The sequence below is a fragment of the Fukomys damarensis genome, unplaced genomic scaffold (genome assembly GCF_012274545.1).
Source record: "Fukomys damarensis isolate Sample0158 unplaced genomic scaffold, DMR_v1.0_HiC HiC_scaffold_20, whole genome shotgun sequence".
NCBI classification, from domain to species: Eukaryota; Metazoa; Chordata; class Mammalia; order Rodentia; family Bathyergidae; genus Fukomys; species Fukomys damarensis.
This window is the reverse complement of record NW_022900932.1, coordinates 1,021,013-1,038,164: the sequence shown is the minus strand read 5'-3', so window position 1 is coordinate 1,038,164 and position 17,152 is coordinate 1,021,013. Positions and strand designations below refer to the sequence as shown.

Sequence of the window (17,152 nt, the reverse complement as noted above, 5' to 3'; positions counted from 1 at the left end):
TGTGTGTGTGTCCGTGTCCGTGTCCCCGTCCGTCTCTCCGCGTGCTGGCTGTGCCGCGCTGCCGGGACACCGAAGGAAGGCAGAAGAGGGGCAGCCCGTTAGCCGGTCCAGCCCGCGTGAGTGTCCGCCGTCTTGGGTGTGCGGTGATTTAGGCGGGTTCGATGGGCGTGCGCGCGTGCGCGAAGCCACCTTCTCCGCGGAGTCTGTCTGGACCCCGGGTTTCGCGTAGCCCCAGGATCTGCCTCTCAGGGGCCCTATCGCGACCGGTGATGACACTGGTCGCTGGTCTCGTGCTGTCTTCCCTGATTCCTGGCCCAACTGGCCCTCCCTTATTGTGATTGGCTTTGCGGAGCCCCTCCCATCTCCCGTCCTTCCACTCCCTATGCCGTCCATCCCTGCCCTTTGTGTTTCTCTCCCAGTGCCCCGGAATCAGAAGGAGGATGGGGGCGGGTGTGAGTGTGTGTGCTTGAGCAAGAGAAACTTCTTAGGTATTGGGGCGGGGATTCAGGCCAGGGAGGCTTCCGGGTGTATAAAATCCGTTAAGGGTAACATCGGGCCTCCCTCCGTTCGTTCTTCCTTAGGGAGCTGTTGACCATGGAGCCCAGTGATAGTCCCAGTACCGCTATGGAGGAGCCTGACAGCCTGGAAGTGCTGGTGAAGACCCTGGACTCTCAGACTCGGACCTTTATTGTAGGGGCCCAGGTGAGACCCCGGTACTTCTGGAAGATGCCTTAGCTCTTCCTCTTCCTCCCTTAGACTGAGGGAAGAACCTGATTTTGTCTTCAGATTTTATTTTTATGGGTTCCTTTGTTCGTATTCTAGATAGAACATAACCTGGTGTTTTTTGTAGAGTGAGAAGGTGCAGTTACTGTGAGTGAGGCAGATTTTGTTGTGCCTTTCTTCAGCTTAATAGAACTCAATGCAGAAGGAAGTACAAAGAAAGTAGGATTTTCTTTGCTATCACAGGGCATGGGCTCCAGCCTTTGGGAAGGGCAACATAACACAGGAACCTCAAACAGGTGTTTATAAAGAACTTGACAGTAATAGTGTGTGTTTATAAAGTCTAGAAGCCAGAACCCATATTCACATAGGGCCCTCGTGGACTAGTGGGTGGGATTATTAGTACCTGTGGTATAATATGCACCTCTTGAATTTAATGCCATAAACACAGTTATTTGTGTTTTCCCCCATAGTTCTTAGAGGCAAAATCATGAGCAGGTTGATCTTCAGTGCCCTAAGCATATATTTGAGAAATGGTGGGCATGGTGGTGCACACCTGTAACCCAGCACTCAGGAGGCTGAGGCAGGAGGATCACCATGAGTTGGAGGCCAGCTTGGCTACATAGTTCAAAGCCAGCCTGAACTCTGTAGTGAGACTGGTTCAAAAAAATAGACCAAAAAAAAAATGTATAGGTTTTTGTGATTAATACTTATATGTAAATTTTCTGAGTCATTTTTCTGAGGAAAATCTTTTTTCTTTTTTGCAATGTCGGGGAAGGAACCTAGATCCTTGTGCTTGCTAGGCAAGTGCTCAGCCAATGAACCACATCTCCAGCCCTCTGCCCCCTTCTCTTATTTGTTTGTTTATTTATTTTGGTGGGGTTTTTTTATTTTTATTTTTTATTTTTTTTGTTTTTTTGTTTTTTTTGTTTTTTTGTTTTTGAGACAGGGTTTCACTACATAGTTGAGATGTTGAGATTGACCTGGAACTCACTATGTAGCCCAGGCTGGTCTCCAACTCACAGCAATCCTCCTGCCTCAGCCTCCCAAGTGCTAGGATTACAGGCGTGCGTCACCATGCTCGGTTTACTTATTTATTTTGGTACTGGGGATCCAACTCGGGTCCTTGTGCTTGGGGTCCTTGTGCTTGTGAGGCAGGTGGTGAAATCACTGAGCTAAATCCTCAACCCATGCCCTCTTCTTATCTTCTTAGTCTTCCTTAACTTGATTCCCCACCGTGTCCTTCTTACCTTTGTTTTTATCTTTGAGATTATGGGGGATAAATAAACTAGTATCTTTTTCTGTTTGGGAAGGGGTCACTGGTATTTCGGAACACATTCCTTTGGGAGCCAGGCACAGGAAGAGAAAAGGAATGTTAGTTGGCTTTTTGCTTTTTATTTTTTAGTACTGGGGTTTCAACTCAGGTCCTTGGCACTGAGCTCCATCCCAAACCCTTTGTTTTTTATTATTTATTTATTTATTTATGTATTTTTTGGTACCAGGGATTGAACTTGCAAGGCAGGCCACCAAACCGCTGAGCTAAATCCCCGGCCCCCTTTGTTTTTTTTATTTTGAAACAAGGTCTTATTAAATTGCTTAGGATGGGCTTGAACTTTTAGTCCTTCTGCCTCCGTTTCCCAGAGTGGTAGAAATACAAGTACTCACCACCATGCCTGGCTGGTTTTCTTCTCATCCTTATAATTTTCTCCAAAGTTATACCCTGAGCTTTGTTAAGTTTATTGTCTGTATTTTGACATATGTTGCCTTGGCTCAGAGTTTTGGACCATAATTGTCACACATTCTAGACAAAAGGTAGTAGTGAATGAATCTATCATGTAGTTTTGTTTATTTGTTTATTTATTTGTTTTGTTTTTTTGAGACAGGGTCTCTCTATGTAGTTGATACTGACCTGGAACTCACTACTAGCCCAGGCTGGTCTCAGACTCACAGTGATCCTCCTGCCTCAGCCTCCCAAGTGCTGGGATTATAGGTGTGTGCCACCACACCTGGCTGGTTTTATTTATTTATTTACTTGTTTACTTTTTTGAGACAGGGTCTTACTATGTCATTCAGGCTAGCCTTGAACTCACTACATAGCCCAAGCTGGCCTTGAATTTGGGGCATCCTCCTGCCCAAGCCTCCCCAAGGGCTGGGATTACAGGTGTGCACCACCGTGCCTGGCTGCTAGAATGGTTTTTATTGTTCACCTCAAGTCAGTTACTTGTCTTTTGTTCTCCCTTTTTCCTTCATTCTCTGGTTTCTGTGCGTGACCGTTCTTGCAGATGAACGTGAAGGAGTTTAAGGAGCACATTGCTTCCTCTGTCAGCATTCCCTCTGAGAAACAACGTCTCATCTACCAGGGCCGAGTTCTGCAAGATGACAAGAAGCTCCAGGAATACAGTAAGGGGCTGGGGAGGCAGTTCAGGGTTAGGCTGCTGTCCATAGGGATGAGCTGAGGCATGAGTTTCCCTGCTCGCGTAATGTTTTGGTGTATATCTTTTTTTTTCTGCAGATGTTGGGGGAAAGGTTATCCACCTGGTGGAGCGGGCTCCTCCTCAGACTCAGCTCCCTTCAGGAGCGTCTTCTGGGACAGGGTCTGCCTCAGCCACCCATGGTGGGGGACCCCTGCCTGGTACTCGGGGGCCTGGAGCCTCTGTGCATGACCGGAATGCCAACAGCTATGTCATGGTTGGAACCTTCAATCTTCCTGTAAGCTCGAGTTTCACACAGGAGGGTTTTGTGGGGATGGGTATTTTTAGTTGTGGTAGCAGCCAGGTGTTTATAAGATAGGTGTTTCAATTTTTAGCTTGGGTTCAGAGGGCCCTCTGGTCTAATCCTGATACATTGAGAAAAAAGAGTAGTGCTCCAAAGAAAGAATTGGAGAGGTATGAAGGCCTTAGTCCTTGACTTCTCCCAGAGCAACTTCCCTTACCCTTTCCCAGAGTGACGGCTCTGCTGTGGATGTTCACATCAACATGGAACAGGCCCCGATTCAGGTATTGAGGGGCCTGGGAGGGTCAGGGAAGGGGATCTGGGAGAAGGAGGCTACGACGGGGGTGTGGACCTGGCTGAGGAGCTGCCCGGAACCTGATTTAGAGATATGAAGCTCATGGCGCAGTCTCAGAGCTGCCCTGATCACCCCTTTCTCGTTGCAGAGTGAACCCCGGGTACGGCTGGTGATGGCTCAGCACATGATCAGGGATATACAGACCTTACTGTCCCGGATGGAGGTGAGCACACAGATGCGGCGGCCATCTCTTCCCTCTTCTTTTCTCGTCGCCTGGGGGTGAGGACATGTTGGGCCGCATCCAGGGATTCTGCCTTCCTAATCTGGTCTCTTATCTGTAATTGTTGTTCTTTTGGTCAGCAAAAGTATCTTTGTGAAGCTGTCTTGTCCCTGCCAGTCCCCTTGGTTCCTGGTATGTGGGTAGTTTGTTTCAGACTTCTCAGATAACTTGTGACATCTCTTGTGAAGAAAGCATTTTCAATTTTGTGACTGTCATTTTTGATATTGGGCTGTCCTGACTTCATTAGTTTGTGTTCTGGCCACAACGTTGTGATTTCCCCACTTTGTGGAAATTAGAAAGTCCCACTCCCTTTTTTTGTTATTAATCCCTTTACATACATTGCGGCTATTTATTGTGTAGTTACGCTAGTTGTATACTGGTTGCTGGGGAGTCAGTGATAGGAATGACCGGCCCTGCCTTCAGGGAGCCTCGCTGGAGCCCTGTCCCCACACACGCCACTGGGCCCGAGTGATCCCTTACGGCAGTCTCACTTGGTATGTGGTGTCCTAACTCTCCCCCGTTCAGTGTCGAGGAGCGCCCCAAGCACAGCCCAGTCAGCCACCCCCACAGACATCAGCCATGGCCCCAGAGCCCGTAGCCTTGAGCTCGCAAACATCAGAACCAGCTGAAAGTGAAGCACCGGCCCGGGAGCCCATGGAGGCAGAGGAAGTGGAGGAACGCGCCCCAGCCCAGAGCCCTGAGCTCGCCCCTTCTGGCCCAGCCCCCGCAGGCCCAGCAGCTGCTCCGGAGACAAACGCACCCAAGTGAGCAATGGTGGGACCCTTTGGGGACTGGGTGTTCCTGCGTGTGGTCTGGGAACCAGGAAGGGTGCAGTGGGAGCGGAAGCCTTGTTGGGGTGCTCGCAGAGCCTGTGTGTGGGGCAGAGGTCTGGTAGGTGAGTGAGGTCGGGACTGGCCGCTGGGTAGAAGCGCTGCTCTCCCCATGCCCCACTCCTCCTGAGCCTGAGAATTCTCCCTCGAGCTCACGCTGGCCCCGGGTCATGTTTCAGTTTATTGTCACCGGTGTGGGGCTGTGGCCAGGAAAGTGGGAATAATTCCTCTTCTGCTCTTCACCTAAGTGGGAATAAGGGAGACAAACTGCTAGTCCTGGAAGAGATTGGGCCAGGGCTCTGGGAGCGCAGATGTGGCCCCCTCGGACTGTGAGGTGGGGGCTCAAGAAAGCCCTGGCTCACTGTCCCTGGGGTGTCCACAGCCACCCGTCCCCTGCGGAGTATGTTGAGGTGCTGCGGGAGCTGCAGCGGCTGGAGAGCCGCCTCCAGCCCTTCCTGCAGCGCTACTATGAGGTCCTGGGCGCTGCCACCACCACCGACTACAACAACAATGTGAGCCTTCTGCCGGTCTTCCCCGCCCCATCCGGTACCCCAGAGCAAAGTGGGGTTAGGTAACCCTTTGAGCTTCCCTCTGACGGCGCTGCGTCACCATCCCGCTAGACGCTAGATGCGTAGGGGATCTTTCCTCCCTCACAGGCAAGCTCATCTCTGCGGGACCCACCATCCTTGTAGCCCTTGCGCCCCTGACTGCATTGTTTAGGACGATAATAGAGCAAGGGAGAGTCCTAGATGACGTCGTCGAGGTTCCTTGTGAAGTTTGCTATAGGAGGAGACGATTCTTATGTATGACGTAGATTTACTTGCTCAGCTTCGGCCTGTGCATCAGCTTCCAAGGCTGTCACTGAAGCCTTAGACACGTGGCCCATCCGTCCCCGGGGTTAGTGGGCCGTGCTCCCGCCTGATGCTTCCCGCTCCTCTGTTCCGCTGGGCGCACAGCATGAGGGCCGCGAGGAGGACCAGAGGTTGATCAACTTGGTGGGAGAGAGCCTGCGGCTGCTGGGCAACACCTTCGTGGCCCTGTCTGACCTGCGCTGCAATCTGGCCTGCGCGCCCCCTCGCCACCTGCACGTGGTCCGGCCCATGTCACACTACACCACCCCCATGGTGCTCCAGCAGGCCGCCATCCCCATTCAGGTGTGGGCACTGCCGGGACGGCGGCGGGAGGTTCCGGAGGCGGAAGGCGGAGGAGGGGCAGGCTTGAGCGTGAGCTGTGGGATGCTCTGACTTGGGCCCTTGTGTTTCCTCACTTCTGCCTGGCCTTTCTCCTCTTCCAGATCAATGTGGGGACCACCGTGACCATGACGGGAAATGGGTCTCGTCCCCCCCCAACTCCCAGTTCAGAGGCGCCTCCCCCTGGGCCTGGCCAGGCTTCATCCCTGGCTCCATCTTCAGCCACTGTGGAATCCTCAACTGAGGGGACCCCGCCCCCTGGGCCAGCTCCCCCACCAGCCGCTGGCCACCCGCGGGTCATCCGGATTTCCCACCAGAGCGTGGAGCCTGTGGTCATGATGCACATGAACATTCAAGGTAAGTGGCGGGCAGCGGGTGTGTGCTGCAGTTTGAGGGGGACGGGTCGGGCAGGGGCGGCGGCTTTGTCCTTGGAGAGCATGTGAGGGCTTCCTCTTGTCACCTGGGCTGGGGCCTGGAGCATGGCTGACTCGGCCTTGGCCCCGCCAGCCTCAGGGTCGCCGTCTCTGTCTCCCTGCCCAGATTCTGCCACACAGCCCGGTGGTGTCCCGAGTGCTCCCACTGGCCCCCTAGGACCCCCTGGTCATGGCCAGACCCTGGGTAAGAGTGAGGGCATCAGAGCAGGCTGAGCTCTGGTTAGAGAAGGGGCAGGGCTGAAGGGGTGGGTTGAAGGGGTCCAGGTTCAAGGCTACATCAGACCCGCCCCCCAGGCTCCACCCTCATCCAGCTGCCCTCCCTGCCCCCTGAGTTCATGCACGCCGTCGCCCACCAGATCACTCATCAGGCCATGGTGGCAGCTGTTGCCTCCGCGGCCGCAGGTAATGACCCGGAAGGGGAAGCTTGGGAGGTGGGGCACAGTCCATGGTGGTGGGTACTGTCGGCTGGCGGGCAAGGGCCCGGCCCTCAGGCCTTTTTGGTCTCTCTCATCTGCCCACAGGACAGCAGGTGCCGGGCTTCCCGACAGCGCCGACACGGGTGGTGATTGCCCGGCCGACCCCTCCACAGGCTCGGCCTTCCCATCCTGGGGGGCCCGCTGTCTCGGGGGCTCTGGTGAGAGGGGTGGGGGAGTCTGACGGGAAAGGGTCCTGGGAGTCCGTCTGGTGGTGGTGCCTGGAAAGGGCAGGCCTGAAACCTGCCCTCTCCCTGCAGCAGGGAGCTGGACTGGGTTCCAACGCCTCGCTGGCCCAGATGGTGAGCGGCCTTGTGGGGCAGCTTCTTATGCAGCCAGTCCTCGTGGGTGAGTCCTGGTTCTCCCGCCGCGGCCCGAACGGTTTCTGTGACTCGGGTCTGACACCCCTGGGTCTTCCTTGCTCTTTCCATTTCTTCTAAAATTTGCTTTTCTGCCAGAAGGGTCAGAGTGGGGCTGCTGTAGTGTTTGGTTTTCCTTAAAATTTCTCTTTTGTCTTTTTGGTTCCTGATAGCCCAAGGGACCCCAGGAATGGCTCCCCCTGCAGCACCTGCCACTGCTTCGGCCAGTGCGGGCACCACCAACACCGCTACCACAGCGGGCCCTGTTCCCGGAGGGCCTGCCCAGCCTCCACCCCCTCAGCCCTCCACGGCCGACCTTCAGTTTTCTCAGCTCCTGGGGAACCTGCTGGGCCCTGCAGGCTCAGGGGCTGGCGGGCCCAGCCTGGCTTCTCCTACCATCACTGTGGCGATGCCTGGTGTCCCGGCCTTTCTTCAGGGCATGACTGATTTCCTGCAGGTAAGTGGCTGGCTGCCTGTTGTCTTACAGTTCCTGTTCCTCAGTTCAACCAAGCAGTGACACTTTGTTGTCATCCTGTAGCCACTGGGTGACAGCCACTACGGATATTGTTAGGGGAAGGGAATTCACTGATTGTGAACGCTCCATTTTGGAGATGGCTCAAGGAGAGGGAGTGCAGGAGGTGGGGTCCCTCTTCCTGACCTGACCCGCACAGAGGTCGCGGCTCCGTCTGACTCCAAAGCTGCATGCCTCCCTCCCCATAGGTATTCTGCTGTGAGGGGTAAAGTCCAGAGTAGAGCTTACTCTGTTTCCCCAGCCACTGTCGATTTGTGCCCTGATGACGCCATTTTAGGACTCTGTTCCTGTTCTTAGCTCCGCCTCCTCCGCCCCCACCCCCGGCCCCAGAGCAGCAGACCACGCCCCCACCAGGCTCCCCTTCCGGTGGTTCCGGGAGTCCTGGAAGCCGGGGTCCTGAGAGCCTGCCGCCAGAGTTTTTTACCTCAGTGGTGCAGGGCGTGCTGAGCTCCCTCTTGGGCTCCTTGGGGGCTCGGGCTGGCAGCAGTGAAAGTATCGCTGCCTTCATCCAACGCCTCAGTGGTTCCAGCAACATCTTTGAGCCTGGAGCCGATGGGGCCCTCGGTAAGCAAAATGAAGGCCTCAAAGGCAGCTAAGGAGAGTCAGCTGGGCTCAGTTCAGGGCTGTTGGCAGATGGAATGAGGTGGATGGACTGGCTGGGGTGGTGGAGGCGATTGCTAACTTCTGTCCTCTGTCCCTGTCGCCAGGGTTCTTTGGGGCCCTGCTCTCTCTCCTGTGCCAGAACTTCTCCATGGTGGACGTGGTGATGCTGCTCCATGGGCATTTCCAGCCACTGCAGCGGCTCCAGCCCCAGCTGCGATCCTTCTTCCACCAGCACTACCTGGGTGGCCAGGAGCCCACCCCTGGTAACATCCGGGTAAATGAAGGCCCGGGGCACCAGAGCTCTGCTCCTCCTGCCTGTTTAGGGATCAGCAGTCCCAGCCCAAGTCCTGGACTTCTTGGGGTGGAGGGGGAGTCTTGAGGACTGAGGTTTGGAGATAAACCCGTGACGTTTCCCCGTAGATGGCGACCCACACACTGATTACCGGGCTGGAAGAGTATGTGCGGGAGAGCTTTGTGAGTACCGCTTCTGTCTCCCCTCCTCTGCTGGGCCCGAGCAGGGACGGTGATGCTCCCCACTGTCTCACCCTTGCCATCTCTGGGTTCCTGATTTGGAGATCTCTTTGTGTCTTGTCTCAGTCCTTGGTGCAGGTTCAGCCAGGCGTGGACATTATCCGGACAAACCTAGAATTTCTCCAGGAGCAGTTTAATAGCATTGCTGCTCATGTGCTGCACTGCACAGGTCAGGGGCCAGCCGGCCAGGGTGTGTAGGCTGGGGGTGTGGTGCCGCTGGTGCCAGCGTCCCTCCTCTGCTCGCCCGCAGACAGTGGCTTTGGAGCCCGGTTGCTGGAGTTGTGTAACCAGGGCCTGTTTGAATGCCTGGCCCTGAACCTGCACTGCTTAGGGGGACAGCAGATGGAGCTGGCTGCTGTTATCAACGGCCGAATTGTAAGCACTGCCCAAGCCCGGGTGCCCAGCCTTGTTTCCTTTGGAGTCCTGCAGACTTTGAGCCTTTTAAAACTGCTGCCCATTATCCTGGATGTGATAGATTACAAGAGCTGGCTGAGGGTTTGGTCCCAAGTGTGCTTTCTGCCCGCAGCGTCGCATGTCTCGTGGCGTGAACCCGTCTCTGGTGAGCTGGCTGACCACTATGATGGGACTGAGGCTCCAGGTGGTCCTGGAGCATATGCCCGTGGGCCCCGACGCCATCCTCAGATACGTCCGCAGGGTCGGTGACCCTCCCCAGGTAATGGACCTGATGGGCTGTGGGGAGGGGCTTGGGGGAACCGCAGAGGTCTGAGGGGGCTTCTGTTTGGTCTTCTTTGTTTGATTCCATAGCCACTTTCTGAGGAGCCAATGGAAGTGCAGGGAGCAGAACGAACTTCCCCTGAGCCTCAGGTACAGAGGAGAGGGCCGTGGGGCAGATGATGTGGAGGGGTGGGCTGGAGACCGAGTCTGAACCTGGGATCTGCCCACTGTCTGCCTGCCAGCGGGAGAACGCTTCCCCGGCCCCTGGAACCACAGCAGAAGAGGTCATGTCCAGAGGGCCACCCCCTGCTCCTGAGGGGGGCTCCCGAGAGGACCAGGATGGGGCTGCGGCTGAGACGGAACCTTGGGCAGCTGCAGTTCCCCCAGTAAGTGGCAGGAGGTGATCAGAGGGTTAAGGCAGCTGCAGGCTGTGGGAATTACTTTCTGATCTTTCTCTCCCCAGGAGTGGGTCCCTATTATTCAGCAGGACATTCAGAGCCAGCGGAAGATGAAACCGCAGCCGCCCCTGAGTGATGCCTACCTCAGTGGTATGCCCGCCAAGAGACGCAAGGTTCGTTTGCTTCTTCCCTGAGGAGCCATCTCTACCCAGGTTCCCTGAATCGGCCGTTTAGAGCTGGAAGGAGCCCCTCCCAGCTCGGTCCCCTCATTCACGGGGAAACCTTTGGGGGACTCAGACCTGCACTTTGCTGGTCTGCTAGCAGTCCTCAGTTCCTCAGCGGCTGCTAAGGCCAAGTGACTAGGGCCCACTTGGAGGTGGGCTTGCTCTTGTGGATTCGCTATCTCAGAATCCCAAAATGACATGACCCACTTGGCCCTTGTTTTGAAGAGCAAGGCAGCACTGTTTTTGACCAGAGCCAGTTAGGAAAGCGTTTCTGCTGTCAAGCACATGTGGACCGTTGCCCTTCTCTCCACTGGTGTAGACTCAGGGGTTGTTGACTCATGGAAAGGGTGAGCTGGGTGGTGGCACTGGATCTGACGTCGATCCTCTTTTCCCTCCCAACCCCGTCCCCCAGACGATGCAGGGTGAGGGCCCCCAGCTGCTTCTCTCAGAGGCCGTGAGCCGGGCAGCTAAGGCAGCCGGAGCTCGGCCCCTGACGAGCCCCGAGAGCCTGAGCCGGGACCTGGAGGCACCAGAGGTTCAGGAGAGCTACAGGCAGCAGGTGCCCCCACCCGGAAGCAGAATAGGGATGGTCTAGCGGGAGGGGTTGGGCTAGGGTCCCTCTTCCTGGATCCTGCAGAGGTGAAGTGGGCTGCCACTCCATGTCCTAGTTTCCCGGCGGCATCTGGGAAGGCTGAGTGGTGCCAGGCACTGGGCTAGTGTCACGGCTGGTGGGGAAGCGCTGGCTCCTGAGGGACGGTCTCGTGCTTGCTGGGATCTCGCGGCTTGACTAGCACCCCTCCAACCTGCTCGCTTTCTCTCTCTAGCTCCGGTCTGACATACAAAAGCGGCTGCAAGAAGACCCCAACTACAGTCCCCAGCGCTTCCCCAACACCCACCGGGCCTTCGCTGACGATCCCTAGCTCTGTTCTCTGGCCCTTCCTCACCAGGGGAACACTGCCCCCTCCTCCTTCACAGTATTTAAGAAATAAAAGTCGGATTTTCTGGCTCTTCTTGTCTCCAACTTGTGTGAACTTACTTTGAAATTGCACTCTCTGGCAAGCCAGCTGTGTTGGTTCGTAACATCTCAAGTGTACCTGTGGCACATTACGATGTGCAGACTTGTTTTGATGGCTGGATTTTTATGCAACTGTCTTGAGATAGAAGATATTTATCCCAAGGGACAGAGACCACCATATATCAAGCAGCTGCTGGCAGAAGCATAACACACTATGAAATCCAACTAAGCTTGACCACATTGGACCTGGTCTGCCCAGGTCAGAAAGCCCAAGGACGCACTTAGGTGTGGACACCACCGGCATCAGCAGAAGGGATGCCCACCGCTGCAGTTCCCAGCGACACCTGAATACCCGTCCCCTCACTGAGGCTGGGCCACAAGCTTTGCCTTTTCCTCCAGCACCTCTTAGAACCCTGGGCAGGGACACACAAGGCCTCCTGACTCACCCCATGCTGGAGAGCCCCTGTGGAGACTGAAGTTCTTTCCAGATGCCCAGGCCACTGGAAGAAGCCATGTTGGGAGGCAGCGCAGCTGTCAGCTGCAGCCTGGTAACCAACCAACTGGCCTCACTGGCTGGTGCTAACGATTTGCCTCCCTGAACGCAGCCCAAATTCCCAACCCCCAAACTAAGACCCAATAGTATGGTTACATTTTAAGGCAGTTTTAACACATCACTGGAGGAAGTTCTCAGTCTCAAACTGCGTTTGTTATAGATCATTTCTGTCACAACCAACCAACCCATCCCCCAAATCAAAGTGCAAATACTTTTTTTAAATTATTTTATTACTCTTTTTTAACAAACGGCCCCATTTATATATTTATAATCTATATACAAGCCCTGGGGTGGGGGCGGGGGCGGGGACTCCCTCAGTGGGGTGGAGGCAACCCAGGCTCCTTGTCCCCTCGGGGCCCAGGCTCCTCTGCCCTTCGGGAAGGCCCCTCTCGAGAGGGTGGGCCTGTCCGCTCCCAAGGCTTCGGCATCCAGCGCAGGGCATTCGACGGGGAGGCCTAAGGGATAGGTCCGTGCGCAGGAGGAGTCAGAGCCCGATCAGGAACCCACGGGCAGCTCTTGACCTGAGACTGGGGACTACGGGGCTTCTCCTCACCTGCTGGTAGAGGTCGATGCGCTGGGTGCGGAAAACCCCGCTGTAGGTGGCAGGCGGGGCCTTGAGACGGGCACCGAGACTAGGGAAGGACCTGAGGGAGAAAGGCTGTTGAAAGCCTGACAATGCCTGCCCCTTGGCCCCAGTGCAGGAAAGTCAGGGCGCAGGAGTCTGTACCCCAACCCAGCTCACCTTCCAGCTGGGGGAGTACGTGATGACCCAGATCCCCCAAGGTTGCTGCTCAGCTTTCTGTAATCCTGGAACGGCTTTAGTTCCACTGGGTGCAGCTAAAGGAAAATACTCCTAAGCTGCCTGCCTCTCATCCCTCCTTCTGAGACCCGATCCCTTAGCCCTACTTTCCCCATCCCTTACCTCGGCTCGCCCCAAGCTCGGGGGGAAGGGCCTGGCAGGTGAAGGCAGCACCCGAGCAGCAGGAGCAGGCGGGGGCCGCACTGCCAGGCTGGGAGGCTGCAGAGCAGGCCCCACGGGCAGCAGGGAAAGGGGAGGCGGTGCGGGGGGCGGCGCAGGGGGCAGGGAGCCGAAGTCCACCACAGGCAGCAGCATCTGGAACACACGGCAAGGGTATGCGCCTGGGCCAGGGAGGTGGTGTTCGGGAGAGAGAAGGGGAAGTGCGGAGATCAAAAGTACCTGCTGGGCAGGGGCCCCTGATGGAAGGAAGCCGCTGTGTCCACCAGGCTGCAAAGGAGTGGAGTAAAAATCCGAAGGGGATGGCAGATCTTGGCGTACCTGTGAGGGCACAGGAAGAAGTAGGCCAACTCCCCTGCAGGCATCCTCCCGGCCCCAGCACCTGCCCAGCTCTTACCTGAAGCAAGGGTGGGTCTGGCAAAGGGCTGGGGCAGAAAGCCGGAGAGTAGAGGAAGGAAGGCGGAGGGTAGAGAACCCCAGCTGGCAACTTCCCCAGCTCTGTCGCTTGCAGCGCTGAGAAATCCAGAAACTGGCCCTTGAGAGCTACCCCAGAAAGCAGTGCTGAGGCTGGGGCTGGGCCAGGGGGAAGGTAGAGGGGCTGGGACCTAAAATGAAACAGGGGACTGGTTTAGCAAGCCACATGAAATCGCTGAGTCTGGGTATCCCCTAAATCCACTAGCCTCCAGTACCTAAAACTGTGTGTCTTCTGCTCTCCTCCCTGCAACCTCTTTCCACTTCCTTGTGAGGTCCACAGGTATCTGCCCAGTCCTACCTGTAAGGGTGCAGTGAGGGCGTGCCAGGGCGGAAGCTTCCATTGCTGGGGTGTATCTGAGAGTCCACGGCTCCCCCAGAGACCTGCTAAGAGCAGAGTTGAAACAGCTCCAGCGTCTGGTCAAGAAAAACTCACCCAGGGCTTGGGATTTAGCTCAGTGGTTCCACCACCTGCTTTGCAAGCACAAGGATCTGAGTTCGATGCCCAGCACCAAAAAAAAAACAAAAAACAAAAAAACAAAACAAAAAAACCCTCACCCATTCCACCCACTGCTCTGAAAAACAGAACAAAAAGAGCAATGGCGTTTTACAATTAAACAGTTTAAGCTTAGTCAGGAGACACAGCAAGCACAGAAAAATGATTACTCACTCAAGGGGAACGGGATGGAAAGCAGGGCTCACCTGAGAGCCAGGAGGCCCAGGGCTGCCATAGAAGATCTCTGGGTACAGGCGCTGGCCAGAGGAGCTGGGCTCTGGGCCACAGTGCCCGGAAGCCAGGCTCTTGGACAGGGGCTCCGCTGAGGCAGACGCACTGGGCAGCAGCTCCCAGTCTCGGGACAGCGGGATGGCCTGGCAGGAGAAGTCTCGTCAAGCCAGACCTGACCGCCAGGTCATTCCCGGAATCTTTACCCCCATCGCAGGCCTCCCACCATGCACGGCACCTACCTCAGGAACTGCTGGCGTGAGCTCCTTCTCCGCTTTCAAGCTGTCTGCGACCACCAGGTGCAGGTCTGAGTCCTGGAGTCCCGAGGGAGGAGAATTTCCCGTGATTCAGGCGCACCTCGCCTGTGTCCCACCCGAAGCCCTTCCCTTCTTCCCATCCCGTTCAGCCCAGCCCCTGCAGACCTTGTCACTTGTGCCGAACTGGACTGGAGGACCAGGCCGATGGGACGGCCGGACAGGACCTGGCTCTGGCCCTCTGTCCGCACGCTGGGACCGTTCTGTGCCTATGGGGCCAGGAGGCAGAGGCTGCTCCCGGGCCAGCTCCTGGGTTGGGGAACACAGCAAAGTAGAGGTGGTGGGAGGAGAGGGAAACCCATGTAGGGAACTCCCAAAACACAGCAGCGAAGGGAGGCTCAAGTAGGGTCACTGAACAGTCTCGGCGTCCTCACCTTTCTGTCCCCATCATGGGGGGTAGGTGCCCGTCTTCTAGGAGGCTCCGAGGGTTCAGAGCCAGGTGGACCCTCACCAGGAACGGCACTCAGGGGTGAGGGGCCTCCAGGCGGCTTGGGGGGCCCCTCCGCTGGCCCCTTGAGTCCTCCGTCAGGGGAACTTCGCTGGCTGCAGGGACCTGACGACACCTGAGAATCTCCACTCAGGTCCACCCCACTGTCAGACTGACTCATCTGAGAATGGAGAAGACCGGGTTAAGTCAGGGTAGAGAGCACCCCATATCCAGCCAACACGCACATGGACAACTCCAGAAAACGCCTTCATGAGGACAGCCTGACCCTGCCCACCCCACTCACCTCCGTGCCAGCCACATCCTCGAATGGACTGAGAGGCTCCATCCAGGGCTCCACGGAGCCGGGCCGGTAACTCTTCCGGCTGGTGGCTGGAGCGGAACACCAAGCAGGACAGGGACGGGGACAGAAGACAGGTCTCAAGCTCAGCCCCTTGCAGCCCCTTCCAGGCCTCCCCTCTGTCCGGCCACACTCACCAGTGTGTAGCCGGTCCCAGAGGTGGGGGGTCAGGGCCTCGGTGCCAGCCTCTCTGGAGTCTCCCCGAGGGCCCAGGGCCTCTGGCTTTGAGCCCAAGAATCCAGAACTGTGAGAAGCAGGCAGAGGCTCCTACAAGTAAAGCCGGAGGCAAAACATAAAGCAGGAGCTGTGTGTGTGACAACACACAGCAAGAAGGACGAGGACCCACGCAGGACACCCGGAAGGCCTTCGAGGGAAAAGCAGCACAGCCCCAGTCCTCACCTCCTGCAGCAGCTCTGGTTTCCGAGGAGGCCGCTCCCGCCGTTTGTGGGGGAAGGGGTTAGTAGCCCCAGCAGAGTCCTGGGGAGCCCCGCCTGCCTCCCTCACCGCTGGGCCTGACCCTGGCCCTGGCTCCTCGAAGTGGGGCTCTGAAGGAGAAGAGAACTGTTAGCCTGTGCCCACTGGGGACCCCAGCTGTTCTTCCGCCCTTCACCCCACTGCTCACTGCAGGTCACAGCAGGGCCCCAGGACCTGGCCTCCTCTGGGGACAGAGACCTTCCCATCCTGGCTGGTCCCACTTACCAGAACTGCCACCACTGGTCGCCCTCTGAGAGTCAAATCTGGTTGGGGGCCGAGGGGCTGGGCCCTGAGGCGGACCGGGCTTGGGCCTTGGGTGACCCCCTGGTGCAGCTACGCTCCCCTGGCGGCTGCTCAACTGGGCCAGGGCCTGTTGAATGCCAGCAGGGTTGCTGTGGATAACTTGGTCCAGGCGGAAGACAGCAGAACTGCTGGGCGGTGGGGGAGGCAGAGGCAGCCCCGGGGGACGCTCCTCTGGAGGACGGCTGAAGGAAGCGGGACAGAGTGTTGGCTCCAGGGCCCAGCAGCCTGTCCCTCAGACCCTCCCTACCAGTCCAGCCTGCGTCACCGATTTCTTCCCATCAGAACCCAAATGTCCTTTCCTGTCCAAACCCAACTGATTCTGAGCCATTCTAAGTTTTACGGGCCACGGTCTATAGAGCAGAAACAGAACCGTGACTCCACCAACTGCTTCCAGCGGTTCAGCAGCTGGAGCAGCCCCAGCACCGGAGGAGCCCACCGCCCACAGGGCCTGTCCCCCACCTTCGGTTCTTGGGCGAGGGCCAGCTCCTCTTATCGCCTCTTCCTGGCCCTGTCCTGCCCCCAGGACCTCCGCCACCACCTCCACTGCCGCCAGCCTTGCCCCCGGGTCCTGGACGCCGGTTCTGCCGATCCATGCCGGGCCTCTGACTGGAGAAGCTCCGCTTGCTCAGATCCTTGGCCCTCTGGCTCAGGTCTCCACGGGACATGGTTGAAAGGCTGGCTCCGGCAGTACCTGCGCTGCCCCCAGGGGCCCCCAGAGCTTTCGGGGTCAGAAGTGCTGGCGGGGGGGCCTCCTTGTCACCCCGGCGCTCACTGGCAAAGTCGCTGCTCTCTGATGCAGTCTCCCACTCCTCGTTTGCTTGATCCGAGTTCTGGTTCGACAGATCGGGAGACTTGGCAGCTGCCCGGCGAGGTGGCGGGGGCGCAGCGACCGATGCCAAAGGCTCCTCGGGTCCAGGCGCGGAGGCCGGAATGGCCAGGGGACAGGGCTTGCCCTCTACTCCCCGGGTAGCATTCTCCCGCTCCTGCTTCAGCCTGCGGAACCGTGGTGGCTTGTCCTGCTGCTGGGCCCGCCCATGCCGCCTACGGCGGGGCCGCTCCCCGTCCTCCACTAAGCCCATGCTGGCTCCTCCACGGGCCAGGGGAGACAGAGGCCCTGGGATCAGCTTCTCCTTCGTGGGCTCCTTACTGGGGGTTAGAGGACCCACAGGCGGTTTCTTTGGGACCAGGGACTTGCCCGGAGGGCTCCAGCCTGGACAGATGGGAGGAGGCCGCCCTCCGCCCCGGCCCCGGCGCGATGGCACCCCTCTCGGAGTGAAGACC

At 57.4% G+C, this 17,152-nt stretch overlaps 2 protein-coding genes across 2 annotated transcripts in view; one reads left to right on the top strand and one right to left on the bottom strand.

The window, feature by feature from the left end:
• Positions 1 to 11,258, top strand: part of Bag6 (BAG cochaperone 6) — an 11,493-nt gene extending 235 nt beyond the window's left edge. The window contains exons 2-24 of the mRNA XM_010609846.2: positions 582 to 702; positions 3,003 to 3,120; positions 3,233 to 3,429; positions 3,663 to 3,716; positions 3,876 to 3,950; positions 4,533 to 4,771; positions 5,220 to 5,349; positions 5,794 to 5,991; positions 6,132 to 6,384; positions 6,568 to 6,645; positions 6,983 to 7,095; positions 7,195 to 7,282; positions 7,467 to 7,478; positions 8,198 to 8,389; positions 8,533 to 8,702; positions 8,849 to 8,902; positions 9,026 to 9,128; positions 9,210 to 9,334; positions 9,486 to 9,632; positions 9,725 to 9,784; positions 9,877 to 10,020; positions 10,098 to 10,205; positions 11,081 to 11,258. Of these exons, the coding sequence (XP_010608148.1) occupies positions 595 to 702; positions 3,003 to 3,120; positions 3,233 to 3,429; positions 3,663 to 3,716; positions 3,876 to 3,950; positions 4,533 to 4,771; positions 5,220 to 5,349; positions 5,794 to 5,991; positions 6,132 to 6,384; positions 6,568 to 6,645; positions 6,983 to 7,095; positions 7,195 to 7,282; positions 7,467 to 7,478; positions 8,198 to 8,389; positions 8,533 to 8,702; positions 8,849 to 8,902; positions 9,026 to 9,128; positions 9,210 to 9,334; positions 9,486 to 9,632; positions 9,725 to 9,784; positions 9,877 to 10,020; positions 10,098 to 10,205; positions 11,081 to 11,176 (2,862 nt within the window). The 5' untranslated portion in view covers positions 582 to 594 and the 3' untranslated portion in view covers positions 11,177 to 11,258. The remainder of the gene's footprint in view (positions 1 to 581; positions 703 to 3,002; positions 3,121 to 3,232; positions 3,430 to 3,662; positions 3,717 to 3,875; positions 3,951 to 4,532; positions 4,772 to 5,219; positions 5,350 to 5,793; positions 5,992 to 6,131; positions 6,385 to 6,567; positions 6,646 to 6,982; positions 7,096 to 7,194; positions 7,283 to 7,466; positions 7,479 to 8,197; positions 8,390 to 8,532; positions 8,703 to 8,848; positions 8,903 to 9,025; positions 9,129 to 9,209; positions 9,335 to 9,485; positions 9,633 to 9,724; positions 9,785 to 9,876; positions 10,021 to 10,097; positions 10,206 to 11,080) is intronic.
• An 834-nt stretch (positions 11,259 to 12,092) lies between these two features.
• The window catches only part of Prrc2a (proline rich coiled-coil 2A), a 13,526-nt gene continuing 8,466 nt past the window's right edge, over positions 12,093 to 17,152 (bottom strand). The window contains exons 17-32 of the mRNA XM_033766367.1: positions 16,331 to 17,152; positions 15,794 to 16,053; positions 15,494 to 15,639; positions 15,232 to 15,361; positions 15,041 to 15,126; positions 14,684 to 14,917; positions 14,418 to 14,558; positions 14,238 to 14,309; positions 13,974 to 14,141; positions 13,573 to 13,655; positions 13,198 to 13,405; positions 13,023 to 13,121; positions 12,747 to 12,938; positions 12,567 to 12,661; positions 12,378 to 12,468; positions 12,093 to 12,279 (exon numbers count right to left, since the gene is read on the bottom strand). The exon at positions 16,331 to 17,152 is cut by the window's right edge and continues 9 nt beyond it. Of these exons, the coding sequence (XP_033622258.1) occupies positions 12,139 to 12,279; positions 12,378 to 12,468; positions 12,567 to 12,661; positions 12,747 to 12,938; positions 13,023 to 13,121; positions 13,198 to 13,405; positions 13,573 to 13,655; positions 13,974 to 14,141; positions 14,238 to 14,309; positions 14,418 to 14,558; positions 14,684 to 14,917; positions 15,041 to 15,126; positions 15,232 to 15,361; positions 15,494 to 15,639; positions 15,794 to 16,053; positions 16,331 to 17,152 (2,968 nt within the window). The 3' untranslated portion in view covers positions 12,093 to 12,138. The remainder of the gene's footprint in view (positions 12,280 to 12,377; positions 12,469 to 12,566; positions 12,662 to 12,746; positions 12,939 to 13,022; positions 13,122 to 13,197; positions 13,406 to 13,572; positions 13,656 to 13,973; positions 14,142 to 14,237; positions 14,310 to 14,417; positions 14,559 to 14,683; positions 14,918 to 15,040; positions 15,127 to 15,231; positions 15,362 to 15,493; positions 15,640 to 15,793; positions 16,054 to 16,330) is intronic.